This window comes from Mustela erminea, chromosome 2 (genome assembly GCF_009829155.1).
Source record: "Mustela erminea isolate mMusErm1 chromosome 2, mMusErm1.Pri, whole genome shotgun sequence".
NCBI lineage: Eukaryota > Metazoa > Chordata > Mammalia > Carnivora > Mustelidae > Mustela > Mustela erminea.
The window spans coordinates 94,889,444-94,911,938 of record NC_045615.1 but is presented as its reverse complement, the minus strand read 5'-3'; the positions used below and the strand labels follow the sequence as shown (position 1 = coordinate 94,911,938).

The 22,495-nt window shown below is 40.1% G+C and overlaps 1 protein-coding gene across 3 annotated transcripts in view; it reads left to right on the top strand.

Annotated features, from left to right (window-relative positions):
• The window catches only part of RNF150 (ring finger protein 150), a 306,711-nt gene that overhangs the window by 148,186 nt on the left and 136,030 nt on the right, over positions 1 to 22,495 (top strand). For all 3 annotated transcript variants that reach the window (XM_032333473.1, XM_032333470.1, XM_032333472.1), the window contains exon 2: positions 6,311 to 6,561. In XM_032333473.1, coding sequence (XP_032189364.1) covers positions 6,311 to 6,561 — 251 coding nt within the window. The remainder of the gene's footprint in view (positions 1 to 6,310; positions 6,562 to 22,495) is intronic.

Here is a 22,495-nt window from a genome sequence, read left to right as displayed (position 1 = left end):
GCAGGCTTCCTGCCAAGCAGGGAACCTGATTCAGGGCTCGATCCCAGCACCCTGGGATCATGACCTGAGCCGAAGGCAGTTGCTCAACAACTGAGCCACCCAGGCACTCCCCCGCCAAAAGAATAGTTTTGAATACAGTGTTCCTGGAGACAAATGGAACATTTAACCCCCAAAAGTGTATTAGATGATTAAGGAACAATATCAAGAGCCTGTGTTCCTTGACCATAATGAAATATTAAAATAATAATTACACATGGATAACTTTAAAAATCACTTATGTTTGGAAACTAAATGTATAATACTAATACTAAATAATCCTTGGGTTAAATTGAAAACTGCTTCAGAAATTTTTTATGTCTTTCAGAGAAACTGTATTTTGCGGTTTTCTTCATAGGGGGCCAATGTTTGTTTAGATGTGTGCTTCGGTATTTTGTAACTTCTGCTGCTGTTATGCATAGATCATTTTTTCCATTACATTTTCTGGTGAGATATTACTGGGATATAGAAAGCCCTTCATTTTTGATGTGGATTTCGAATCTTGTATTGAGTGAACGTTCTTCTAATTTCAAAAGCTAAATTATCTTGGCTTTTCTAGATGGTCATATGATTTGCTGAAATAATGACAGCTTACACTCTTCCTTTCCAGTATTTACACTCTAGTTTCTATGTCTCTTTATGCCAGATACCACTTCTAGTTTAACTGTTGGCTCCTCTTGGTCTTATTCACCATTTGAATTCGGGACCCCCTAATGTGTCCTCCGTTCAATGTGCTGCTTCTGGTAGATCTTTTATCACATTAAGGAGATTTACTTCTACTATTCTTAATAATAATCAAGAATGGGTGCTATCCTCAATGTGTGGCTTCCTTCTCTAAGAAGCTGGCTGCTCCACATCTCTCTAGCTGAAGTCAGGGAAAAGGGGAGACAGTCTGGGGAGCACATACTCCGTGGCAATCATCGTCTCCATTCACATCTCCGTGGCCAAATACTAATCACGTAGCCACATCTAGCTGCAAGTGAGACAGGGACTAACGTTTTTCCATGGTCAGCCTGTGCCTAGCTAACACACTAAGACTGTAGGTGAGAAAGAGACCAGATCTTGAAGGATAGCTAGCCACACAAGATGATCATATACTTTGTTCCTTTCAGTCTTTGATGTATTAAAAAGTATTAATATATTTTCTAATGTTAAATCACTGGGCTCGATCCCAGGACCCCGAGATCATGACCTGAGCTGGAATACTCTACATTTATATGATACTTTGTAGTTTTTAAGATCAGTTTCCATGCATTGTATCACAAGAACAGGTGATAATCAGGAGCTATTAAAAAAAAAAAAAAAAAAAAAAGGTGGGGCACCTGGGTGGCTCAGCCGTTAGGTGTCTGCCTTCGGCTCAGGTCATGATCCCAGGGTCCTGGGGTTGAGCCCCACATCTGGCTCTCTGCTCAGCGGGAAGCCTACTTCTCCCTCTCCCACTCCCCCTGCTTGTGTTCCCTCTCTGTGTCTCTGTCAAATAATAAATAAAATCTAAAAAAATAAAATAAAGATATTAAGTAAATAAATAGAAAATATCTCCAAGGGAAATACTGCAGCCTTTTCTTATTATTGCCTGAATTCTGAAAGGCCCTCTGTAGAGGATACAGAGAACTGATGAAGGATTTTTGATCACACGAACCTAGGAAAGATGGTACCACTCACTCTCCGAGCTGCGCAGGGAGGAATGGGGCTCGTGCTCTGTCCAGGGTCTAACACTCTGTTGGTGTCCTAGGCTTTGACTTAATGCAGTGTTTAAAAAACCTGGTTTTGAATTTACAAGTCATGGATTTTCTGGTTATTAAACATTTTTTAGATTCCTGCACTTCCGTTTTGATCCTTTACTATCTGCATATACCAAATTAGATAATGGCAATTGAATGCTGTCCTGGGAAAGGGAGCGCTAAGAATCCAGAGCACCCTTGCCGTGTGGCTGCTGGATCATACCTCCGCTGGGCACGCATTGTCTCGCCGGCTGAAGAGCTTTTCCAGAATACTCCATAATTTTATAATAACTCAGAAGTATGAAATGCCTTTGGGAGGGAAATAAATGGTCGGCTGACATAATTTTGCAAAAGAGGCAATCAATGTTTGAGTGATAGGTATCATGGTAAACACAGAATTTCCCAAATACCAAGCAGAGCCTCTGTAGCTTTTATCCCCGCAAAACTGCCTACCTGCTAACTTCCCTTTCCCCGAGTCTCAGAGCTTCCCATGTGTCCTAGATAAGATACTCAGGGCAGCATGTAACTCTGAGAGCACTCAGGCTTTCAGTGCGTTCTCCCCCTCCTCTCCCCTGCTTCTCTCGCTCCTTCCCACCCACACACGGGCAGAAGCAATTACGCTACCATTTACCTGAGGAGAAGCTGCTGGCCTGATACTGTGGCTGTGCATTTCAAAATGAAGCAGAGATCAGGGAGTCATCTGATTACTCACTTTGGTGCACATGCCTCATTTGAACATATGAGACCTGTGTGGTAGCTTTTGCCCTGAATTTTGTGCATTGATAAGACTGATCAGATGATTCGTCCAGATCCACTTCACTATACTGGTTTTGGTTAACCTATGTGTGTGTGTGTGTGTGTGTGTATATATATATATATATATATATATATATATATATTTTTTTTTTTTTTTTTTTTTTTTTTTTTTTTTGGCAAGAGAGAACGTGAGCATGAGAGGGGAGAAGTCAGAAGGAGAAGCAGACTCCCTGCCAAGCAGGGAGCCTGATGCGGGACTCAGTCCTGAGACTCCAGGATCATGAACTGAGCCAAAGGCAGCCGCTTAATCAACTGAACTATCCAGGTGTCCCTATACCTAAATTCTTTTTTTTGTTTTAAGATTTTATTTATTTTATTTGACAGAGAGAGAGATCACAAGTAGGCAGAGAGGCAGGCAGAGACAGAGGGGGAAGCAGGCTCCCCGCTGAGCAGAGGGCCCGATGTGGGGCTCGATCCCAGGACACCGAGATTATGACCTGAGCCGAAGGCAGCGGCCCAATCCACTGAGCCACCCAGGCGCCCCCCTATACCTAAACTCTTAATGACCGTTCCTGTTGGGATAAATGTATACCCTTTACCGCACACAGTAATCCACAGCCTAAAGCATATGGAGAAATATCCAAGAATCCCATCTATTTTTTTTTTTTTTAACCATCATCAGCCCTAGAAAGATAAATAAAGTTGAGGCCTAGATGAATAGAAGTGCTCTATTGCCACTTTTACTGTTTCTCCTTCCAAGTGGCTGTTTTCTACCGTGAAGGTACACCAATAGTACGAACAATGAGGGCAATGTTGACTAAGCACTTAAGTTTAAATGCTTTAAAATGGTTACTTAACTTTGCCTTACAGGAACTGAAAGCATTTTCTCAGGTCCCTAAAAATGGATGAGGAGTGATTTAAAACTTTGTGGATATCCAAAATTTGGTTGCCTGTTTTATTTATTTTTGTTATACACAACTAATGAATCGTTGAACACTACATCAAAAACTAATGATGTACTATATGTTAGCTAACCAAATTTAAATTTAAAAAATAAAGATTTTATTTATTTATTTGAGAGACGGAGAGCATAAGTGGGAGGAGGGGCAGAGGGACAAACAGACTCTCCACTGAGCGCAGCTCTTGGACGCCACCGGGCTTGATCCCAGGACCCCGAGTTCATGACCTGAGCCAAAGTCAGATGCTTAACTCAATGAGCCACCCAAGAGCCCCTGGTTGCCTGTTTTTAAAATGTTGAGCTGGGCTATGACTCTTCACCGTTAGGCTCTGTGGTTTTTGATGCATAAGCAGAGAGTAGGAAAATTGTATGGAGGAGAATGAGTGAAGACAGTTAGGCCGCCAGAGAATAAAGATGTTAAAAGTTGCACAACTAAAGCAGCCTGCGATGGGTTCAGTGAAAGGCCAACCTTACTATAAAACAAAGTCCAAAAGCCGATCCAATCCTATCTGAGAATTTAGGGGAAAAACCAACTGCATCCTATCTGTCTCCTCTCTGCCCATCACATTGTAAGAGCACGATAAATATTGTTTTGTTACTAAATCGCATTTGGGTTAAGATTTAAATGTAAAACATAAAACTGTGTTTTGAGAAGCAATTTTTGATGAGTCTTGCTATTCTCTTGAGTGAAGAAGAGCTTTCTAAGCAGAGAATCAAAACCAGAAACTAAGGGATTATATTCATAAAATTTGACTACCGAAAAATGTAAAAGCCTTCTCATGGTGGGCAAAGCATCATGTATGGCATTGAACTATCGGATCGCTGTATCATACATCTGAAACTAATACCGCACTGTAGGTCCACTGTGCTTCAATAAAAGTAAATAAAAATAATAACTAGGAATGAAAACTGTGGAACGTGTGCAAGTCTGAGCATACGAGGTCTTTTGTCAATAACCCCGAGATCCCATCCTCAAAAACCGAATTCTAGAGTCCTGAGTAGACATGTTTTAAAAATATAAATAAGGAAGTAAATTAAATGAAAAACTATTATTCTACCACTACTAGAATATACTCCCTATAAAATAGCTGCAGCACTGGGATGAGTCTCACCAGGCCAGACTAGTCTAGTATACACAGAAGATCGTATTTCTGTAGAGACAAAACCTGTCAGTAGCCTTAATCCCTCAACAAAACCTCAGACCACAAGCAGCCATTAGCCAAAGTAAACATGAAAAGAGAAGGAGCATCGAAACTGTCAGTAAATTCTGCAAAATTGAAATTCAATCCATCAGTCTCAGTAATTCCCAGAAATAACAGCCAAATCTAAATCCTCTTGGGCTTTCTGATTTTACAATTGGGCCAATACAGAAGTTTTAGGAATTTTTAAAAAATAGGTAATTGATGTAGCACACACAGATACCTCTTATGTAGTTAGCTGTTAACGTTTTTATTCAGTGGAATACCAGCAAGGAATTTAGAATTGCAAACTTGCATAGAGATCAAGGTCAAGTGAACGCCCTAAGTAGCCTCTAAGAGCTTGCAGCCCTCTGAGCAAAGGTAATCTGCTGGTTCCATCCAGCAGACTGACCTCAGCCGTGAATGAGGCCAACTTGGAGCAGCTACAGCGGTGTTTAATTTTGCCCTGAATCTGCAATATCTTAATTGCAAATTTGCTCTCTTTAATTAGCAATGACCCCAGGTCATGGGCTATTTCCATATGGAAGGAGGGCTCCCCCAGAGCTTTGTGAGCGTGAACTGGGGTGATACCAGAGAACCTACCCTGGTGAAACTAAAATCAATATTCTAGTCCAAGGATCAGCCACGGTGGCATGTTGAGTTGGTCGTTTTGGAGCTGGTATCATACCAGTACTGAAGACTCCCCGTGGAGGCTGTGCCTTGCACAGCGTCATCAAGAATAGGGACAATGGGGGCGCCTGGGTGGCTCAGTGGGTTAAAGCCTCTGCCTTCAGCTCAGGTCATGATCTCAGGGTCCTGGAATGGAGCCCCGCATCGGGCTCTCTGCTCAGCAGGGAGCCTGCTTCCTTCTCTCTCTCTCTGCCTGCCTCTCTGTCTACTTGTGATCTCTCCCTCTCTGTCAAATAAATAAATAAAATCTTAAAAAAAAGACTAGGGATAATGACAAAGGGTAACTTCGACCCCCCCAGAATTGCTGCTTTGGCTTCAGACTGTCAAATAATGGGCATGGGGGGAGGAATATTTGAAAGTTGAGGTAAAACAATTTTGAAATTGTGCAGTCTCCATCTTCTCTTTGCTGAGTATGAGGAGACCCAAGCTGTTTATGTTGAATTCGATAAAATAAGTAGGAAATAGTTCTGAGGCCGTGATGTTAATGTTTATAAATCATTAGAGCTTGTCAAGAAACCCATTTGGGGTTACTTTAGGTACTCAATGTAGGAGAAAACTGCCTTAGAAATGATAGAGATCTGTATTTGAGGATTCCTGGTGTCTCGAGGGGGAAGGCACAGAATTGGGCATCTTACCCTTCTCCCATGGGGTAGAAGGTGACTCTTCCCCTCCTTGGGGGTCTGTGAAGTGCCCCCAGAGAACTGTAAACTGGGCTAGGTGGGAAGGGTCATGAATTCAGTTTAGGTTCTTTTCTCACATACAAGGTAGCTGCAGGAGGTTGAGAATTTGACTCCTTTTCTAGCTGTGAGATCTTAGAATTGGAGCTGGCTGTTAGGTCTGGCATAGAATTCTCAGAAGTAGGGTCATTATTTGGCTATTCATCACTTTGTCTAGATATTTCACTATGATTTTCTCCCTCTCTCTCTTCTCGCCTTACCCTTCTTACCCCCTCCTTGTCCCTGTCACAACAGGTGTAGAAGACATCGTGGCAATAATGATTCCTGAGCCAAAAGGGAAGGAGATAGTAAGCCTGCTGGAAAGGAACATCACGGTGACCATGTACATCACCATTGGAACCCGGAACTTGCAGAAATATGTGAGCCGCACTTCGGTCGTGTTTGTCTCCATCTCCTTCATCGTCCTGATGATCATATCCCTCGCATGGCTGGTCTTTTATTATATCCAGAGGTTTCGATATGCAAATGCCAGGGACAGGAACCAGGTGAGTAGCAAGAAGTTTTTTAAAAATTAAAAAATTATTTTAAAGTAATACATATTGCCATATAAACCTCGGAAATCACAGAAAATACCAAGATAAAACCAAAATTACCTGGTATCCCTCCACTCAAGATAAACATTGTTACCATTTGTCATAGTTTTCCAGCTCTTTCTAAATGCACATTTTGATGTTTAACTAGTATTGTTCTGTAACATAAGGTGCTTTGTCCCACATTCCTATTGTTCATTTTGTGGATAGTTATTTATTTAGGCAGGTAAAAAAGGGAGGAAGGGGAGTGAGCTGAGATTGTGGTAATATGCAGCATTGTGTGGGAAGAGCCAGGATATTCTGGCGAATGGAAGAAGAAAAGGAGATAAAAAAGTAAAAGCTGTTTTAAGAAGCCTGATGATTCACAGACCTGTACCCCTGGGGCAAATAATACCTTATATGTTAATATAAATAAATACATAAATAAAATTAATCAGTATCCTAAACTAGTAAAAAAAGAAGGAATTAATTTTGGAATGGATAATGTATGCATATGGTATAAAATGCAAAAGGTATAAAATGGTGTGCAGTTAAAAGTAATTGCCTTCCTGTGTCCGTCTCTCAGTTATCCAGCCATCTTCCTGGAATATCTTCTCTTCCAGGGATATTTTATGTGCTTACAAACACGGATTTTTAAACAAATGGTAGCACTCTTAACTCTGTACCTTTATTTTTCACTTCTTGGAATTATTCATCTCTACACTCAATCCAAGCTACCATCTCATTTTTAATGACTGTATAACATTTCATTTCCTGCATATTTCACATTTATTAAACCAGTTTCTCTTACCAACATGTTTTCTCTGACCAAAAAAAGAAAGCAACAAAAAACACAGGTGATACTGAGCACATCTGTGAGTATACCCCTAAGGTAAATTCTGGAAGTTTAATAGGTAGGGCAATGAGGTGGGGGGGGGGGGGGGGGGGGGGATGTATAAAATTACAATAGATACTGCCCAAAGTCTGCCAAAAAGGTTGAATCATCACATTTTTCTAATCACAAATAGTGTTGGACATCTTTTCAGTAAAGTAGTAAGTAAAATAGAAAAATAAAGTAAATACTTTAAGTAAAATAGAAAATGAATTTTTTTTTCCCTGGAATACCTGCTTATATTATCTGACCACTTTTTGGTTGAATTATTGGTCATTTTCTCACTGATGTGTGTGAGTCAAAGAAATTGAAGAGAAGATTATTAATCAAACGACTTAACTGACATAAGAATAAGATTTAATATTATCTTCCAAATTTGTCATTGCCTTTGATTTTTCTGTGGTGCTTTTTGCCATGCAGAAATTTGGGGGTTTTACATAACTGAATTTATCCTTTTATATAACTCCCAAGTTTTGTATAATAAGATCTTCTACAGACCAAGACTATAGAAAAACATTCTCTCATATTTCCATCACTACTTTTTATTTAATTTTTATGATTAATTCTTTAATCTACAGAGAACTTACCTTAGTATAAATAATCAAGTAGAAAGCCAGCATTATTTTTTTCAGATGGCCTACCTACCAGATTTTATAACTGGTATTTATTCAATAATTAATCTTCTCCCCCTCTCATATGCGGTATCTCCATTCAGCATGTATTAAATACCAATATGAATTTGTTCTATTTCTGTGCCCTCAGACTTCTGTATCTTCTGAATCTATCTATTCAATAGACTTCAGTACCATACTATTTTGAGTACTTTGGCCCTATAATATTGTCTCATATCTATTCATGCTAACCTTCCTTTATTGTTCTACCTTCACTTTTTATGTCTATTTTTATATAAACTTTGAGTCACTTTTATCTGTTTTTTAAGTTTATAGAATATTTGTAACTTATATTGTTGAATCTCCCTTTGTATATGTTTGCCCTTTATTCAATGATTCTTTTTGTCCCCTACTAGCATTTTTTAATATTCTTATTTAATCACACACTTTTATATGTTTATTCCTAAGCATTTAATGATTGTGTTGCTATTATAAATGAAATAATCCTTTTTCATATAGGAAGGGCTTTGACTTTTGTGTTTTTATTTTGTACATTATTATACTTTATATATTTTATACTTTATTTTATAATTCATAATAATTTTGTAATGATTATAACATGTCTTAGTATTATTTTAATACTGATGGTAATATTAAATAGTATTATATGCAAGCATGTTCTAAGAGTTCTATATATATTTACATATTTAATAGTCTTAATAACACTTTGGTAGGATAATATTGTCCCCATTATACAGAGGAAACAAAGAGATTAAATAGCTTGCTCACTGTCACACAACTAATTGTTAATAGTGTGAGTAATTGAACCAGTGGCAGAGCTTAGGTCCATACAAAGTACTTGTGAATGTTTATATTAGTGTATCAGGATTACATTAGTAATATGCACAGTTAGTGATAATTTACTTCTTTCAAAATTTTAGACCTATTATTTTTTCCTATTATCTAATTTCATTGGCTCATACCTCCAAAGTCAACTAAAGTAATAGTGGTAACACTGAATATATTTTTCTTCATTAAACATTTAATGAGAAATCCTGAGTTTAATGGGATTTTTTTTTATCATTTCTCCATTTTGTTATTTTTCCATATAGTTTTCTAGTCACGATATGTATTTTCTTGCATTATGTAAATGCAGGTTAGTCTTCTTTCATTCAGAGTTTTTAATCAGAAATGGAGGCTTAATTTTAACAAATCCCTTTTCAACAGCTGTGGTCTGAGTTTTTTCTCTTGATCTGTTAGTACGAGTGTATTGTATTAATGGATTTCCCAATATTAGACCATCCTTAATCTTCCATACATATTATTCTTCTAACACATGCTAGAGTGTATCTGTATTTTATTTATTTATTTGACAGAGAGAGACAGTGAGAGATGGAGCACAAGCAGGCAGAGTGGGAGAGGGAGAAGCGGAACCCCTGCCGAGCAGGGAGCCCAATGCGGGGCTCAACCGCAGGATGGTGGGATCATGATCTGAGCTGAAGGGAGACGCTCAACAACTGAGCTAACCAGGCGCCCTATTTTATTTATTTTTTACCCTGATATTCATATGTGGAAATTCATCCACAATTTACATTTTTATCACATTCAGATTACAGTTATACTGGCTTTTTTAAATGAATTTGCAAATTTTCCTCCATTTTTTTATAGTCTAGAACTGCAACGTCCAACACAGTAGCCACTAGCGACATGTGACCATTCAAATTTAAGTTAATTTTAATGAAATTTAAATTCTGTTTCTCAGTTATACTACCTACATTTCAAATGTCCTATATATGCACTGCCAATAGGTACCCATCCCATCATCATGGAAAGTTCTATTGGATAGCCAAGCGCAAGAGCATTTTAAGTAAGTCTGGTATTAGCTGATTCTTATAAGTTTTAGTAGAAACTTCCTGCAAGGCAGTAAGGTCTGAGTTGTTTTTTAAGAGGATGACTCTTTGACTTCCTATTTTATGGCAATCGGTTTGTTTAAATTTGCTACAGCTTCTGGAACAATTTCTAAAAACCTTTGTTACTGCTTCTTTTCTGATTCTCAAGATGATACATGCTTATTCTAATAAGTTTTGTCATTCCAAAAAAAATAAATAAATACTAAAAGCGAAGACAAATCACCCATTACTACATGGAATAGTTAACAATTGAGAAACTTACCTTGCAGTTTTATATATTCAATAAATTGTCATTGTGTAAGTGTCTATGTATGAGATGCAAATACACATGTAAGTTTTGTGTTCCATTTTTTAATAGTTACTGAGCATTTTCCCTGTTATTAAATAATCTTTAAAGCATTATTTTTAGGGGTGCCTGGGTGGCTCAGTGGGTTAATGCCTCTGCCTTCAGCTCAGGTCATGATCTCAGGGTCCTGGGATCGAGCCCCGCATCGATCTGGCAGATCTGCTCTCTACTGAGTAGAGAGCCCATCGATCTGGGCTCTCTGCTCAGTAGGGAACCTGCTTCCTCCTCTCTCTCTGCCTGCCTCTCTGCCTACTTGTGATCTATGTCTGTCAAATAAATAAATAAAATCTTTTTTTTTTTTTTTAAAGCATGATTTTTAGTGGTTATGTAGCAGTCCAATTTCACCACTTACCAAACATGGGCAAATTACTTAATCTCTTCATGCTTTGGCTTGCTGAACTATATGGGAATACACCTTCCTCTTACGGCTGTAATAAAAATTATATGAGTGAGTGTATATTATTTTTCAAAGCCTCTGAACATCATGCTAATCACTGTTTAAGCTTTCAATGAATAGTACCCATTATTACTCTCATGCAGATACCTTGATGACTACTTACAAGTCCACTTTACCACTTCTGTTGAATATTCTGGGATTTAAGTGGACACTTACTACCAGCCAGACACAAGACAGTAAAAATACAGAACTAGCATGTGCTAGTTCTGGTTGCTAAAGTTTACAAATATAAAGAAACTATATTCTGTTGAATATTCTGGGATTTAAGTGGACACTTACTACCAGCCAGACACAAGACAGTAAAAATACAGAACTAGCATGTGCTAGTTCTGGTTGCTAAAGTTTACAAATATAAAGAAACTATACAGGGCCCCTGGGTGGCTCAGTCATTAAGCATCTGCCTTCAGCTCAGGTCATGATCCCAGGGTCCTGGGATCAAGCCCCACGTCTGGTTCCCTGCTCAGCGGCAAACCTGCTTCTCCCTCTCCCACTCCCCCTGCTTCTATTCCCTCTCTCACTGTCTAACTGCCCAATAAATCAAATAAAATCTTTTTTAAAAAGAAACTATACACATATATACATACATATATAAATCAGTTATTGCTAGGATATCTAGCTAATCTGATACTGATAAATAAAAATGGTAACCCTGTATTTTTGAATCTATAGATTGTCCAAGTCATCATTAGGCAATTGAGTCAAACATGACATTTTAAGCTTGAATTTATTAGTTGATTACTTATTTTCATCATCAATTCACTCTGTGCAGGTAGACCAAATTTGCATGTCTATAGGCGTATGCATACTCTGAAAAGCTAATTGGAAGCGAATGGTATGGAAGTTGGTTCGTAAGGCTTCAGTTTTTACTCTGCTCCCATTTTATTAACTTGTCTCAAATTGCAAGATGTTACCCTCAGGGTCACTCAGTGAATTGGGGTCATGTTAAAAGTTAGCACTGTTTCCTGATCAAAATCGGCATTGCACTTTGGCCCTTTGCTGGGTGGGATAAAAACATATAATTTCCTTTAGAAAAAAATTTCTCCTTTGCCTTTCTATTCCTGTCCTTCCTCACATGTAAAGTGAGACTGATCACGTGTCAGCCCCATCCAAGGGGTATCGAATGAGAAAATATGTGTGACTTATTAGATAGTTGTTAACATTTAATAGATAAGGCAATTCTTAGAAAATAGGATCTCCCCAAATTTAAATAGCTCAATTCTTCTGTGACTCACAAAGACTTTCATCTAGATATGGGCTTTTAGCTCAGATGACACAGTTTGAAACAAAATGGGATCTCTTCCCCATCTTTTCTCCAGAGTTATGGGAAAAGGAAAGCATATAAATAGAGTCCAGAGGAAGAATCTGGCCTGCTTAGAGGATAACCCCCATGTAGCAGTGGCTTTTAGTTAATGGTGATAGCGTATGCACACAGTTTTCAAGAAAAAGCAAAAGGGTGTGTATTTAAAAGTAAATTTCTTCTCACCTCAAACTCCCTTTGTTAACCTCCCTTTCTCCAGCGCCCCCCAGAGGCAGCAACTCTTAACACTTCCCTTTCAAGTCTTCCAGAAGTTTCTGCACTAGAAAAAACAAAAGTTGTTTTCCATATTTGCTACATAGACGAGGACTCCGACTTTACACAGGTTGCATTGTGGTGGCATCAACAAGCAATACACATGGAAACAGATAGAAACCCAGTCGGAGGCTAGTCCAGTAGTCTGATGACAGGTGATGGGTTTGGACCAGAATGAGTGAGAAGTCAGAAGGATCCGATTAGGACGGTATTTTAAAATCCTATGGGTTAAATGTAGTGTTTAAGAATATATCCTAGTTTTGGGACGCCTGGGTGGCTCAGTTGCTTAAGCGGCTGCTTTCAGCTCAGGTCATGATCCTAGCATCCTGGGATCGAGTCCCACATCAGGCTCCTTGCTCAGCAGGGAGCCTGCTTCTCTCTCTGTCTCTTCCTGCCACTTTGTCTGCATGTGCTCGCTCTCTCTCTCTCTCTCTGAGAAACAAATAAATAAAATATTTTAAAAGAATATATCCTAGTTTATATCAGCCTGATTGTTAATAACTCCCCATTTTACTCTCAAAAGTGATAGTCTGGATGATAAATGACATATTTACCATATGTGCGAGAGAAAGAGAACAATCAGGGATGCAGTTAGGTCTGTTTTCACCGCATGAACTGAAATGGGCAAGACAGGAGAAGAGATCCTGAGGGGCAGGGAACTCTGAATTTGGGTTTGGAGATGTTACATTTGAGAAGCCTCTTCTATCTACCACATCCCTAACACAGAGGCTAGGTGTTTGGACATGCAAGTCTGCAGGTCAGGAAAGAAGAGCTAGACATAGAAACATGGGAGCCATTGGAACACAGGTGCCATTTAAATGGTCAGGACAGGAGGAGCTGTCCCGGAAAGTGAACATCCAGAAGAACATCTGAAGACAGCTTGATATAGGCTAATGTGGCCTCGGGCCCCACTCTCTCTCCCACTAGCATATTATTTTATGTATTTGTTTTATTTTCTCTCTGGTGCATATCACTATTTAAAGCCATTCCCTCCGTGCCTCACACCTCACTCTCCCATGCATGTGGGTGCCCAGAGGGAGGTAAACCAGGAGGCTGGTTTGCAGAGACCAACCACAGCCTCACGCTCCATCTGGATCCATTGCCCACCCTGGTCAGGGTCCATGGCTTTGCAAGGACCTTCTTCACTCATGATGCTTGTCTTCTGTACAGCCCTGTCCTCATTTCTTTCAGGCCAGCATCCTCTGGGGAACCTGGTCTATCCACCAACCTATAGGTGCCTGAGTCCAGTGACTAATTGTTTCCACAGAACTGAAGGAGGGGGCCAGACTCCTCATTCCCATTTCTGAACAAGTCCTGTGATGTGCAAGAGGTTGTTGAAGTGGCCCATTTGGATTAGGATACAGGTCATCACAGAGCACACACAGGAGCTCGTAATGTCACGTTCCAGCCCACTGGAGTCTCATCTCTGCTGAATCCCAGAATGCTCTGTTGAATAATCAGACATAAACCCAGACATAAATGTGACTTTCCCAGGCAGTTTAAGTGAGGATCTAGAGTACTGTCAAATCTGGGGTGTCTCTCAGGAGCTGGGACACATAAAAGTAAATAGAGTTTGCTTTGATTAATATGTTATATAGACACAGATATAGATACAGATATATCTATAGATATATAGATATACAGATATATATATCTGTTGCTTCTTAACAGCTCTGCAATGAAGTCACTGTATGTATCACCCCACTCTATAGGTGAGGAAACAGAGAAGGTAAGCATTTGCCCAAGGACACACAGCATGGCAGTTTTAAAGCTGGGATCTTTAACATCTTTGATATGCTCTGTCCTGAGAATGTCTTTGGCACCTGCTGGTCCAAGGCCAGCTGCTGGTCTCCTCCTGGAGATGCCATTCTTCTCTGGCTGTCACTCGCAGAGTAAGCACCAGGAAAGTGCTTGTTGTTGATTATCATGGTAGAGGTAGCTTCATTCAGGAGTTCTGGGGAAAAAGACATCTCCCCTCTTGCGTAGGACCCAAAAATGAGAACGGTGGGAGAGCTGCTGTTCCTTTTAGACCTTTTTCCAGGGACTGTGAGAAATCGCTAGGAACCGCTGATAATTCACATTTCTCAGGTTCACTCTTGCCTCTCTGGCAGCTCGACAGTGCACCTGCCACGTGCAGATTTTACACATCCATTTAAATCTCCCATGTGTGAAAGGAACCCACTGACAAAAAACATTACGAACATTTATGGCAGATGCAAAAGGTGAATTTCTTTGATAGAGAATGTGTTCCTGCGAGGAACAAAAACTCCACAAAAGATGTTAAAATAATACCTGATCTAAGGAGGGCAGCTGGTCTTTAAGGGTAAGCACATTAAAGAAGAATATGATTTCATTTTGCCTGTAAGTTTAGGAAAAAACAAACCTGCTAAAAATTAATCCTGGGGAGGCAAGTGTGTATGTATAGTCTCATGGTTCAGAATACAAGCAGTATAAAAAAGTTACATGCTAAAATTTCTCCTTCCCACCCTTCTCCTCCAGAAACCCAGGTACTTCCCCAGAGACACCCATTAGTGATTTCTGTGCAAACACTCAGCAATATTTTTATGAATGTACACAAATATGCACATGTCCTTTGTATCCTTTCTTGCACAACGTACAGCGTAGTATAATTTGGAATGTTAGGGTTTTTTGCATTTTGAGATTTTCCCATACCATTTCATGAAGAGATTCCCCTTTCTTTTTATGGCTGAGTATTAGTCCATTACCTGGTGTTATGGGTTGAATCATGTCCCCTTGAAAATTCGTATGTTGAAGTCCTAACCCTGAGTACCTCTGAATGTGGCCTTATTTGGATATGGGTGATTGCAGGCATCATTATTTAAGATGAGGTCATTTGGAGTAGGTTGGGATCCTGACCCAGTATGACTGGTTTCCTTATAAAGGAGGGAAATTTGGACACAGACATGCATGCAGAGGGAGTGCTGTAGAGAGATGAAGGCAGAGATGGGACGATACATATACAAGCCAAGGAATACCAGGGATTGCCAGGAAGCCACCAGAAGCTAGGTCAGAAGTGTGGAACCGATTGTCCCTCACTGCCCTCAGGAGGAATCAACCCCACAGACCCCTTGATCTTGGACTTCTAGCCTCCAAAACTTTGAGACAATAGATTTTTCTTATTGAAGCCAAAAAAAAAAAAAAAAGTAAATAGGGCTTGAATCTAACCATGATTTTAGAGCAAAGTAGAATCAGGTTCTTGGGCAGGGCAAGACCCTGAGGCAGAGGAGAATCCAGTGTAGGAAGTGCACAGAAGCATTCGAAGTCAGGAACCAGAGCTGAACAATGAAGGTAGGGAGAGTGGCTAAGCCAGCTTGAGCAAAGAAAGCTAGGCCGGGAGAGATAGCTGAGGGAAGGGGGCTGAGGTAAAGGAGGCCTTTTCTACCACAGCTGCACCTGTGGAAGGAAGCACTATGTGCCTTACCAGGGGTAAAGGCCCTAGGATGGTGTAGGAAGGGAAGATTAGCCATAACCCACTTTTCAGAGATAGAAATGTCCTATAATAGTTAGGAAAAACATTTCAGTGACCATTTGACACACATCTGAGAGATTTTTTTTTTTCTCTCATTTAAGATTTTGTTTTCTTATTTAACAGAGAAAGAGCACAAGCAGGGGGAGTAGCAGAGGGAGAGGGAGAAGCAGGCCTCCCGCTAAGCAGAGAACCCAATGTGGGGCTCGATCCCAGAACCCTGGGATCATGACCTGAGCTGAAGGCAGATGCTTAACTGACTGAGCCACCCATGCGCCCCTGTCTGGGTGACTTCTAAATACTGTGACACATCTCTCTCTCTCCTCACAAGTCTTCATGATGCCTCTGGATTAGTACTTTAAGAGCCCACTAATGGCAGCAGGGTGGACTTCTCAACACGTAGCCTGGACACCTTTCACTCTGTGAACCCCATTCCCAGAAGGCTGTGGATGGGAAGACACAGTTGTAGGAATATGGGGAAAGAAGACATATGGCCATGATTCTACTCATGCAGTTGAAAATGCTGACCTCCTGACCCCAGAATCCTAGTTACTAGAACCTAAAGGGAGATTAGATATAACAAATTTGAGAGAGAGAAATGTTAAATGATTTTTTAAAAGATTTTATTTATTTGTAAGAGAGAGAGAAAGAAAGCACAAGCAGGGGAGCAGTAGGCAAAGGGAGAAGGAGAAGCAGGATCCCAGGATCCTGCGATCACGATCTGAGCCTAAGGCAGACGCTTAACCAACTGAGCCATCCAGGCGTCCCAGGTGACATTTTTTTTTCATGAAGACACAGGTTGGTGATTTCAAGTCAGAGGAGTTTCCACAAGACTAAACTACCTCCACAGTACTGATACACTGAAGAGACTTGAGCCACAGGAAGATTGCCAGCCCCACCTCCACCACAGCAGTAAATGGAAGGACTCCTCACCTTTTTACTGTTTGAACATTGGTCCTTTTTGGCATTAGAAGTAAGGCTTGATTCAGCCCTTTCTACTGTGTAGTATAAGGGGGCTTCACAGAGGATGCTAAGGATTCATCTTCATTCTACCCATCTCACAAGCTCCCAGGAGTAAGTTGTTCTTGAACTCTGAGGTGGGAGGCCTGGATTCCTGACAGACTCCCGATCCTGAGCACCACTGTGCAGTATGGACAGTCACCCCCCTCAACCAGGAGGTTAAGGTGCCATGTGTCCCTCATCCCCCGGAAGTGCTGCTTCTGCTGCCATGTATTAATTCTTCTCCTCCCTGTAGAAACCCTACAGGATGGCAAAGCAGAATCAGCCAGCAGCATTCTTGCTGTGGCTGTGGCAGGTAACCCCGTCTTCTGGTGATTCGCTGGCACACTGTCTCACTGACTACTAGGGCATTCCATCTGGGACATAGGACTGAGTCTGTGGCCTGAAACCACAGGACTCCCAGTAGATGGTGGCTATTACCTTTTTTTTTTTTTTTAAATTTTATTTTATTTTTTTAGTGTTCCATGATCCATTGCTTATGCTCCACACCCAGTGCTCCATGCAATAGTTGCCCTCCTTAATACCCACTACCAGGCTCACCCAACGCCCCACACCCCGCCGCTCCAAAACCCTCAGTTTGTTTCTCAGAGTCCACAGTCTGTCATGGTTTGTCTCCCCCTCCGATTTCCCCCAATTCACTTTTCCTTTCCTTCTAATGTCCTCCATGTTATTCCTTATGCTCCACAAGTAAGTGAAACCATATGATAATTGACTCTCTCTGCTTGACTTATTTCACTCAGCATAATCCCCTCCAGTCCCGTCCATGTTGATACAAAAATATTCACCCTTTCTGATGGAGGTGTAATATTCCATTGTATATATGGACCATATCTTCTTAAGAAATTAAAAATAGAGCTACCTTATGACCTTGCCATTGCACTACTGGGTGTTTAATAACCCAGAGATACAGACGTAGCGAAAAGAAGGCCATCTGTACCCCAATATTCATAGTACCAATGACCACAATCACCAAACTGTGGAAAGAGCCAAGATGCCCTTCAACAGATGGCGGCTATTTCCAATATAGACGATAAGAGAAACTAAGTAAGGTTTCTGTTATTTTTCACAAGCAATCTTGCCTTTGAGGCTAATCCAAGGAAACCAGACCTGTCCTACATTATGTGAGGCCCGGTAATGACATTCAGACAAATTTCCTTGAAAGAGTTACTTCTCCCTGTGAATCCCCTTTTCCTGTTATTTGCATATACATGGCGCAGGTCCCTTTGATTGCACTTGCACAGAGCAGTGCAGAAGGTATGTTAGAACAGGAAAAGCAATGGAATGCAAAACAAATTTGAATTTTACAAGGAGAGCAAAAGGGAAGGGAATAAGCTGTCAGTGTCAGGGAGGGGAAGGTCTCCAGGAGGAGATACTTCTGTCCCCTAAAGAAAAGGGCCAAAATTGTCCCTGATGTTGATCTGGAGAAAGTGTGGAACCCTTTGTCGGGGGGCAGGGGGCGGTAAGAGTAGGAACCCAGAAAGGCAAAGTCTATGTTGTATCTATGACGTATTCAGTGAAGTAATTCGCCATGGATTTGTTTTTGATTTTTTGTTTGTTTGTTTTTTTAAGGTAATTCAGATCTGAAGGGATCTTTGATCCCGAGTTCTGTTCTGCATGGATAAATTCCTAAGCTGGTAAAGGTGAAAATGACATTATTTTATGTACATCCTTTTACTAATAAGGGAAACTAAGGCTCACAGTGTTTAAGTGACCTGGCCAAAGTCACACAGTTAGTGACAGAAATAAGACCAAAGGTTGGATCTTCTAACTTCCAAACCATTGCCTTTTCTTCTCTAACACCTCCCACAAAAAATAACCCTGATGTTTTTACTTCATGTTGTATGTATGCAAACAGCCTTAAGTCACCGCTCCATGAGGTCACCATGGCCATCAGAGTAGTCTAAGTCTTTATCCATTTTTTTAGATTTATGTAGCGGTGCCTTATGTCATAAAAATTGGACTAGCTGTGCAAAGATTTCTTTCATATCAGTCAGGCCTGGAAGGGTTATTATTATGTAGGAAAGCAGAGGAGGAAGCATGAGTCACCTGTGGCCCATGTGAGTTTCCAGACAACTGGGACCAACAACATTTGTGCTTATAGTGCCTTTCTTTCACCTAGAACATAAGAACATTTGTTATTTTTCCACTTTGTGGTAATGATAATGATAATAATCATGGTTATAAAATAAAGCTGTCGGTAAAAGGAACACATAGGATACAGATTTATCTAGTCAAATGAAATCGAAACACATAAACTTGATTTTGATGCTATGCTTTGGCATCCTTCTTCCTAGTTGTTTTTTTTGTTGTTGTTGTTGTTTTGTTTTTTTTCTTTTTCTTTTTCTTTTTCTTTTATCAACCTCACTGCATATCTGTGTTATCCACAGAGGGGAACAAGAAGAAAGTGTCTTATTTTTCTCAGTTTCTTAAATATTTAGGACATAACTGTAAGTATTGGGTTGAATGGAGTATGTCGTTTACCATCCTTGTTGGTGTCTAGGTAGGACTTTGTTCTGTTAATAAGTAGTTCTGTATTTATTTTCCTCTAAAGCTGTGTATCTTTACTGTTGTCAAGGAAGCAGTAATCCTGATAAATATTTTCTTATACCTGTTCCAATCACATTGGTGGATGAATCTAATTACCAAGGTGGTCCCACTCCTGACAGTCTTTAATGGATTGTATGATTTGGGTCCAGTTGTGTTAGAGAAAACCATGGGAGCACTATAGAGAAGGCGGAGGAACCCTGCCTGAAATAGATCTGTACAAATGTAGGATGGCCCCTAGGTCTCATTTATACTTGGTACAGGTAAGAAACACAAAGACAGAAAGAATTAATTATAAAAGCCACTACTTTGTTTGGGCCATTTTATTAAGAATGTTGATGTTTTGCCCATTATCTCTTTAGTTTATATTTTAGAAATCCAAAAATACTAGTCTGACAGCTGTCGATAGTGGAACTTTTTTTTTTTAGTTCAAAGGTCAATATTTCTGTGTATGATTTCCATGTCACCTAAAAAGAAACAGAGATATGCACATACCAACAAGGTCTGACTACATGCAAATGGCCATAGCATCATTAAAAATTTATGGTGCTCTGTCCTTTATTTTGTTAATCTAGAACTCCTACTGAAAAAAAAAAATCTAGCACTACGTGGTTGCATAATTTTCCATATATATATATATATATATATATATATATATATATATATCTCAGAGGTTGATTTTTTTGTATTCTCCAAGAATCAAAAGCATCTGTTCCTCCACTGGTGGGGCAGATTTTCATAGCCTTCATCAGCTTCTGCCAAAATGCTATCCTTTTCTTCCTCAAAAGAGGTATATGTGTATTGTCTCTCAATAACATATGGAATGAGGTTTGACTCAAGGAACTCCACAGGAAAAAGAAAGAGAAAGGAATGTCATTTTGCCATTTTTCAGAATAGTTATAGAAAACATGTTTTCCTGCCTTTATGAATCATTTGATATCTTGGGGCTTCTAGGGAGGAAGGCCTCACAGACCTTGAAGATGTCGAAGAGGACTTGATTATTTTCCTTTTTATTTGCATTTCTCCATCTGTTAATTCTGCTAATTTGGGAACTCCCAAATGACTTTATCCTCCACTGAACTCCTTAACCTCATCAACCCTCAGCCACCAGAATGCCAAAAAATGGAATTTGTCCAATTCCTTAACCATTACCTCCGCTGTTAGCCATAATCCTTGACACCTTAATGTCCACTTGTTTTACATTTCCTGAATAGACACTTTTTTACCCGTTAGATAAAGACAGCTTGCATTTTTCTTTAAAATGGCATGGAGGGGGGAATAAAAGGGCATAGAGATGGCTTTATTTGGAAGAGAGAAAGGGAATTTTTTTAAAGACACCTCATCTTTATTCAGATGGAACCAAAAGTAAAGTTAAATGCATGGCCAAAGTTTAAAGTAGTATTTGAATTTACCTTGCATGCTCTCATTTAAGAAGGGCATATTTCATCTGCTAAAGAATTATTTTAAATAGAGGACTGGAGAGGAAGATAGCAGCAGAGTAGGAGGACCTTAGGCTTGCCTTGTCCCACAATTAAATTTAGACAACTGTGAGATGATCTTAAATAACCCAGAAATCGATCTGAAGATTGGCAGAACAAACTCCACAACTGTATGTAGAGAAGAGGCCATATCAAAGACGGTAAGAAGTGTGGGGACATGCTTTGGGAAAGAAATGGATTGAGGCCACCATGGTGGGGAGGGAGCCATGGTCAAGGAGAAGGGCAAGAGACAGACTAACATACAGGAGTTCATGGGGAAAATGAAACCCTGTAGCAATTGGCTTGGAAAGAGGGCCTGAATTTCATGAGTTCTTGCAACTAGCGGGCCTTAAAGCCTGGAGTTTTAAAGGTCAACGTGCTTGGTTCTGAGAGAGCTTGGAGGACTTAGGGCCACTCCTGGAGAAAAGACAGAGCCAACAGCCTATGGACATATAGTGTGGAAACAATGATCTGAGGAGGGCCTGGGGCACACAGTGGGGAGGTTAGTTGCTCATCTCAGAGCAAGTCCCAGAGAGGCAATGGTCAGAGAGAGACCCTTTTGGGTACAAAGGAACTCACAGGCATCATTATCCTCCCTTGCTGCCAGCATAAATAATAGCCATCTTCAGGTAGAGCACAGCACAGGCACTGGTTCGCTAACTTGCTTACACCAAGCCCTACCCTCTGTGCACCAAAACTGCCCTTTTGAATCATGCTTGCCTCAGTCCCAGTGCATTAGGCCTTCTCCCCCAAAAGCCTGCTTCAAACTCCTACCATGTCTCCCAAAGTGGGAGTTTTGTGAGGCCTTGGTTCTGGAGGCTGTGGTGACAAGTCTCATTTCACAAGCAGACCAGAGCACACTAAGTTAAAATGTGCCACATTCAGGTCAGGAGCCAAACACTGCCCACAATAGGCAAAGACAACCTCTGTAGACAACTGGACTGAAGGATAAAGAGATCAGAACCTAACAGAAGAGCACACACAGCACACGTGGGAGACACTCCTGGAAGCACCAAGCCCTGGGTAATGGGACACCATACTGCAGGGCACAATAGGACCTTTTCTTCATAAAGCTATTACCCTCAAGAATAGGAGACAGAGCCGACTTTCCTAGCACACAGAAAAAGGCACAGAGACTTAGATAAAATGGGAAAACAGAAGAATTTGTCCCAAATGTTAGAACAGGACAAGGCCATAGCTGGAGATCTAGTAAAATGGATATAAGTAAGATGCCTGATGGAGAATTTAAAGCAGTGACCATAAGGACACTCACTGGACTTGAGCAAAGAGTGGAGGACATCAAGGAGACCATTAATACAGAGATAAAAAATAGCAGAGATAAAGGGCTCAATAAACAAAATGAGAAACATGCCTGATGGAATGAACAGCACGCTGGAAGAAGCAGGGGAACAAATTAATGAACTAAAAGACAAAATAATAATATAAATAAATAAAAAATATATATAAATATTATATATATAAAATAATAATAGAAAGTAATCAAGCTGAACAAAAGAGAAAAAAGAATTATACAAAACAAAAATAGATTTAGGGAACTCAGTGATTTCATCAAATGTAATAACATTCTTATTACA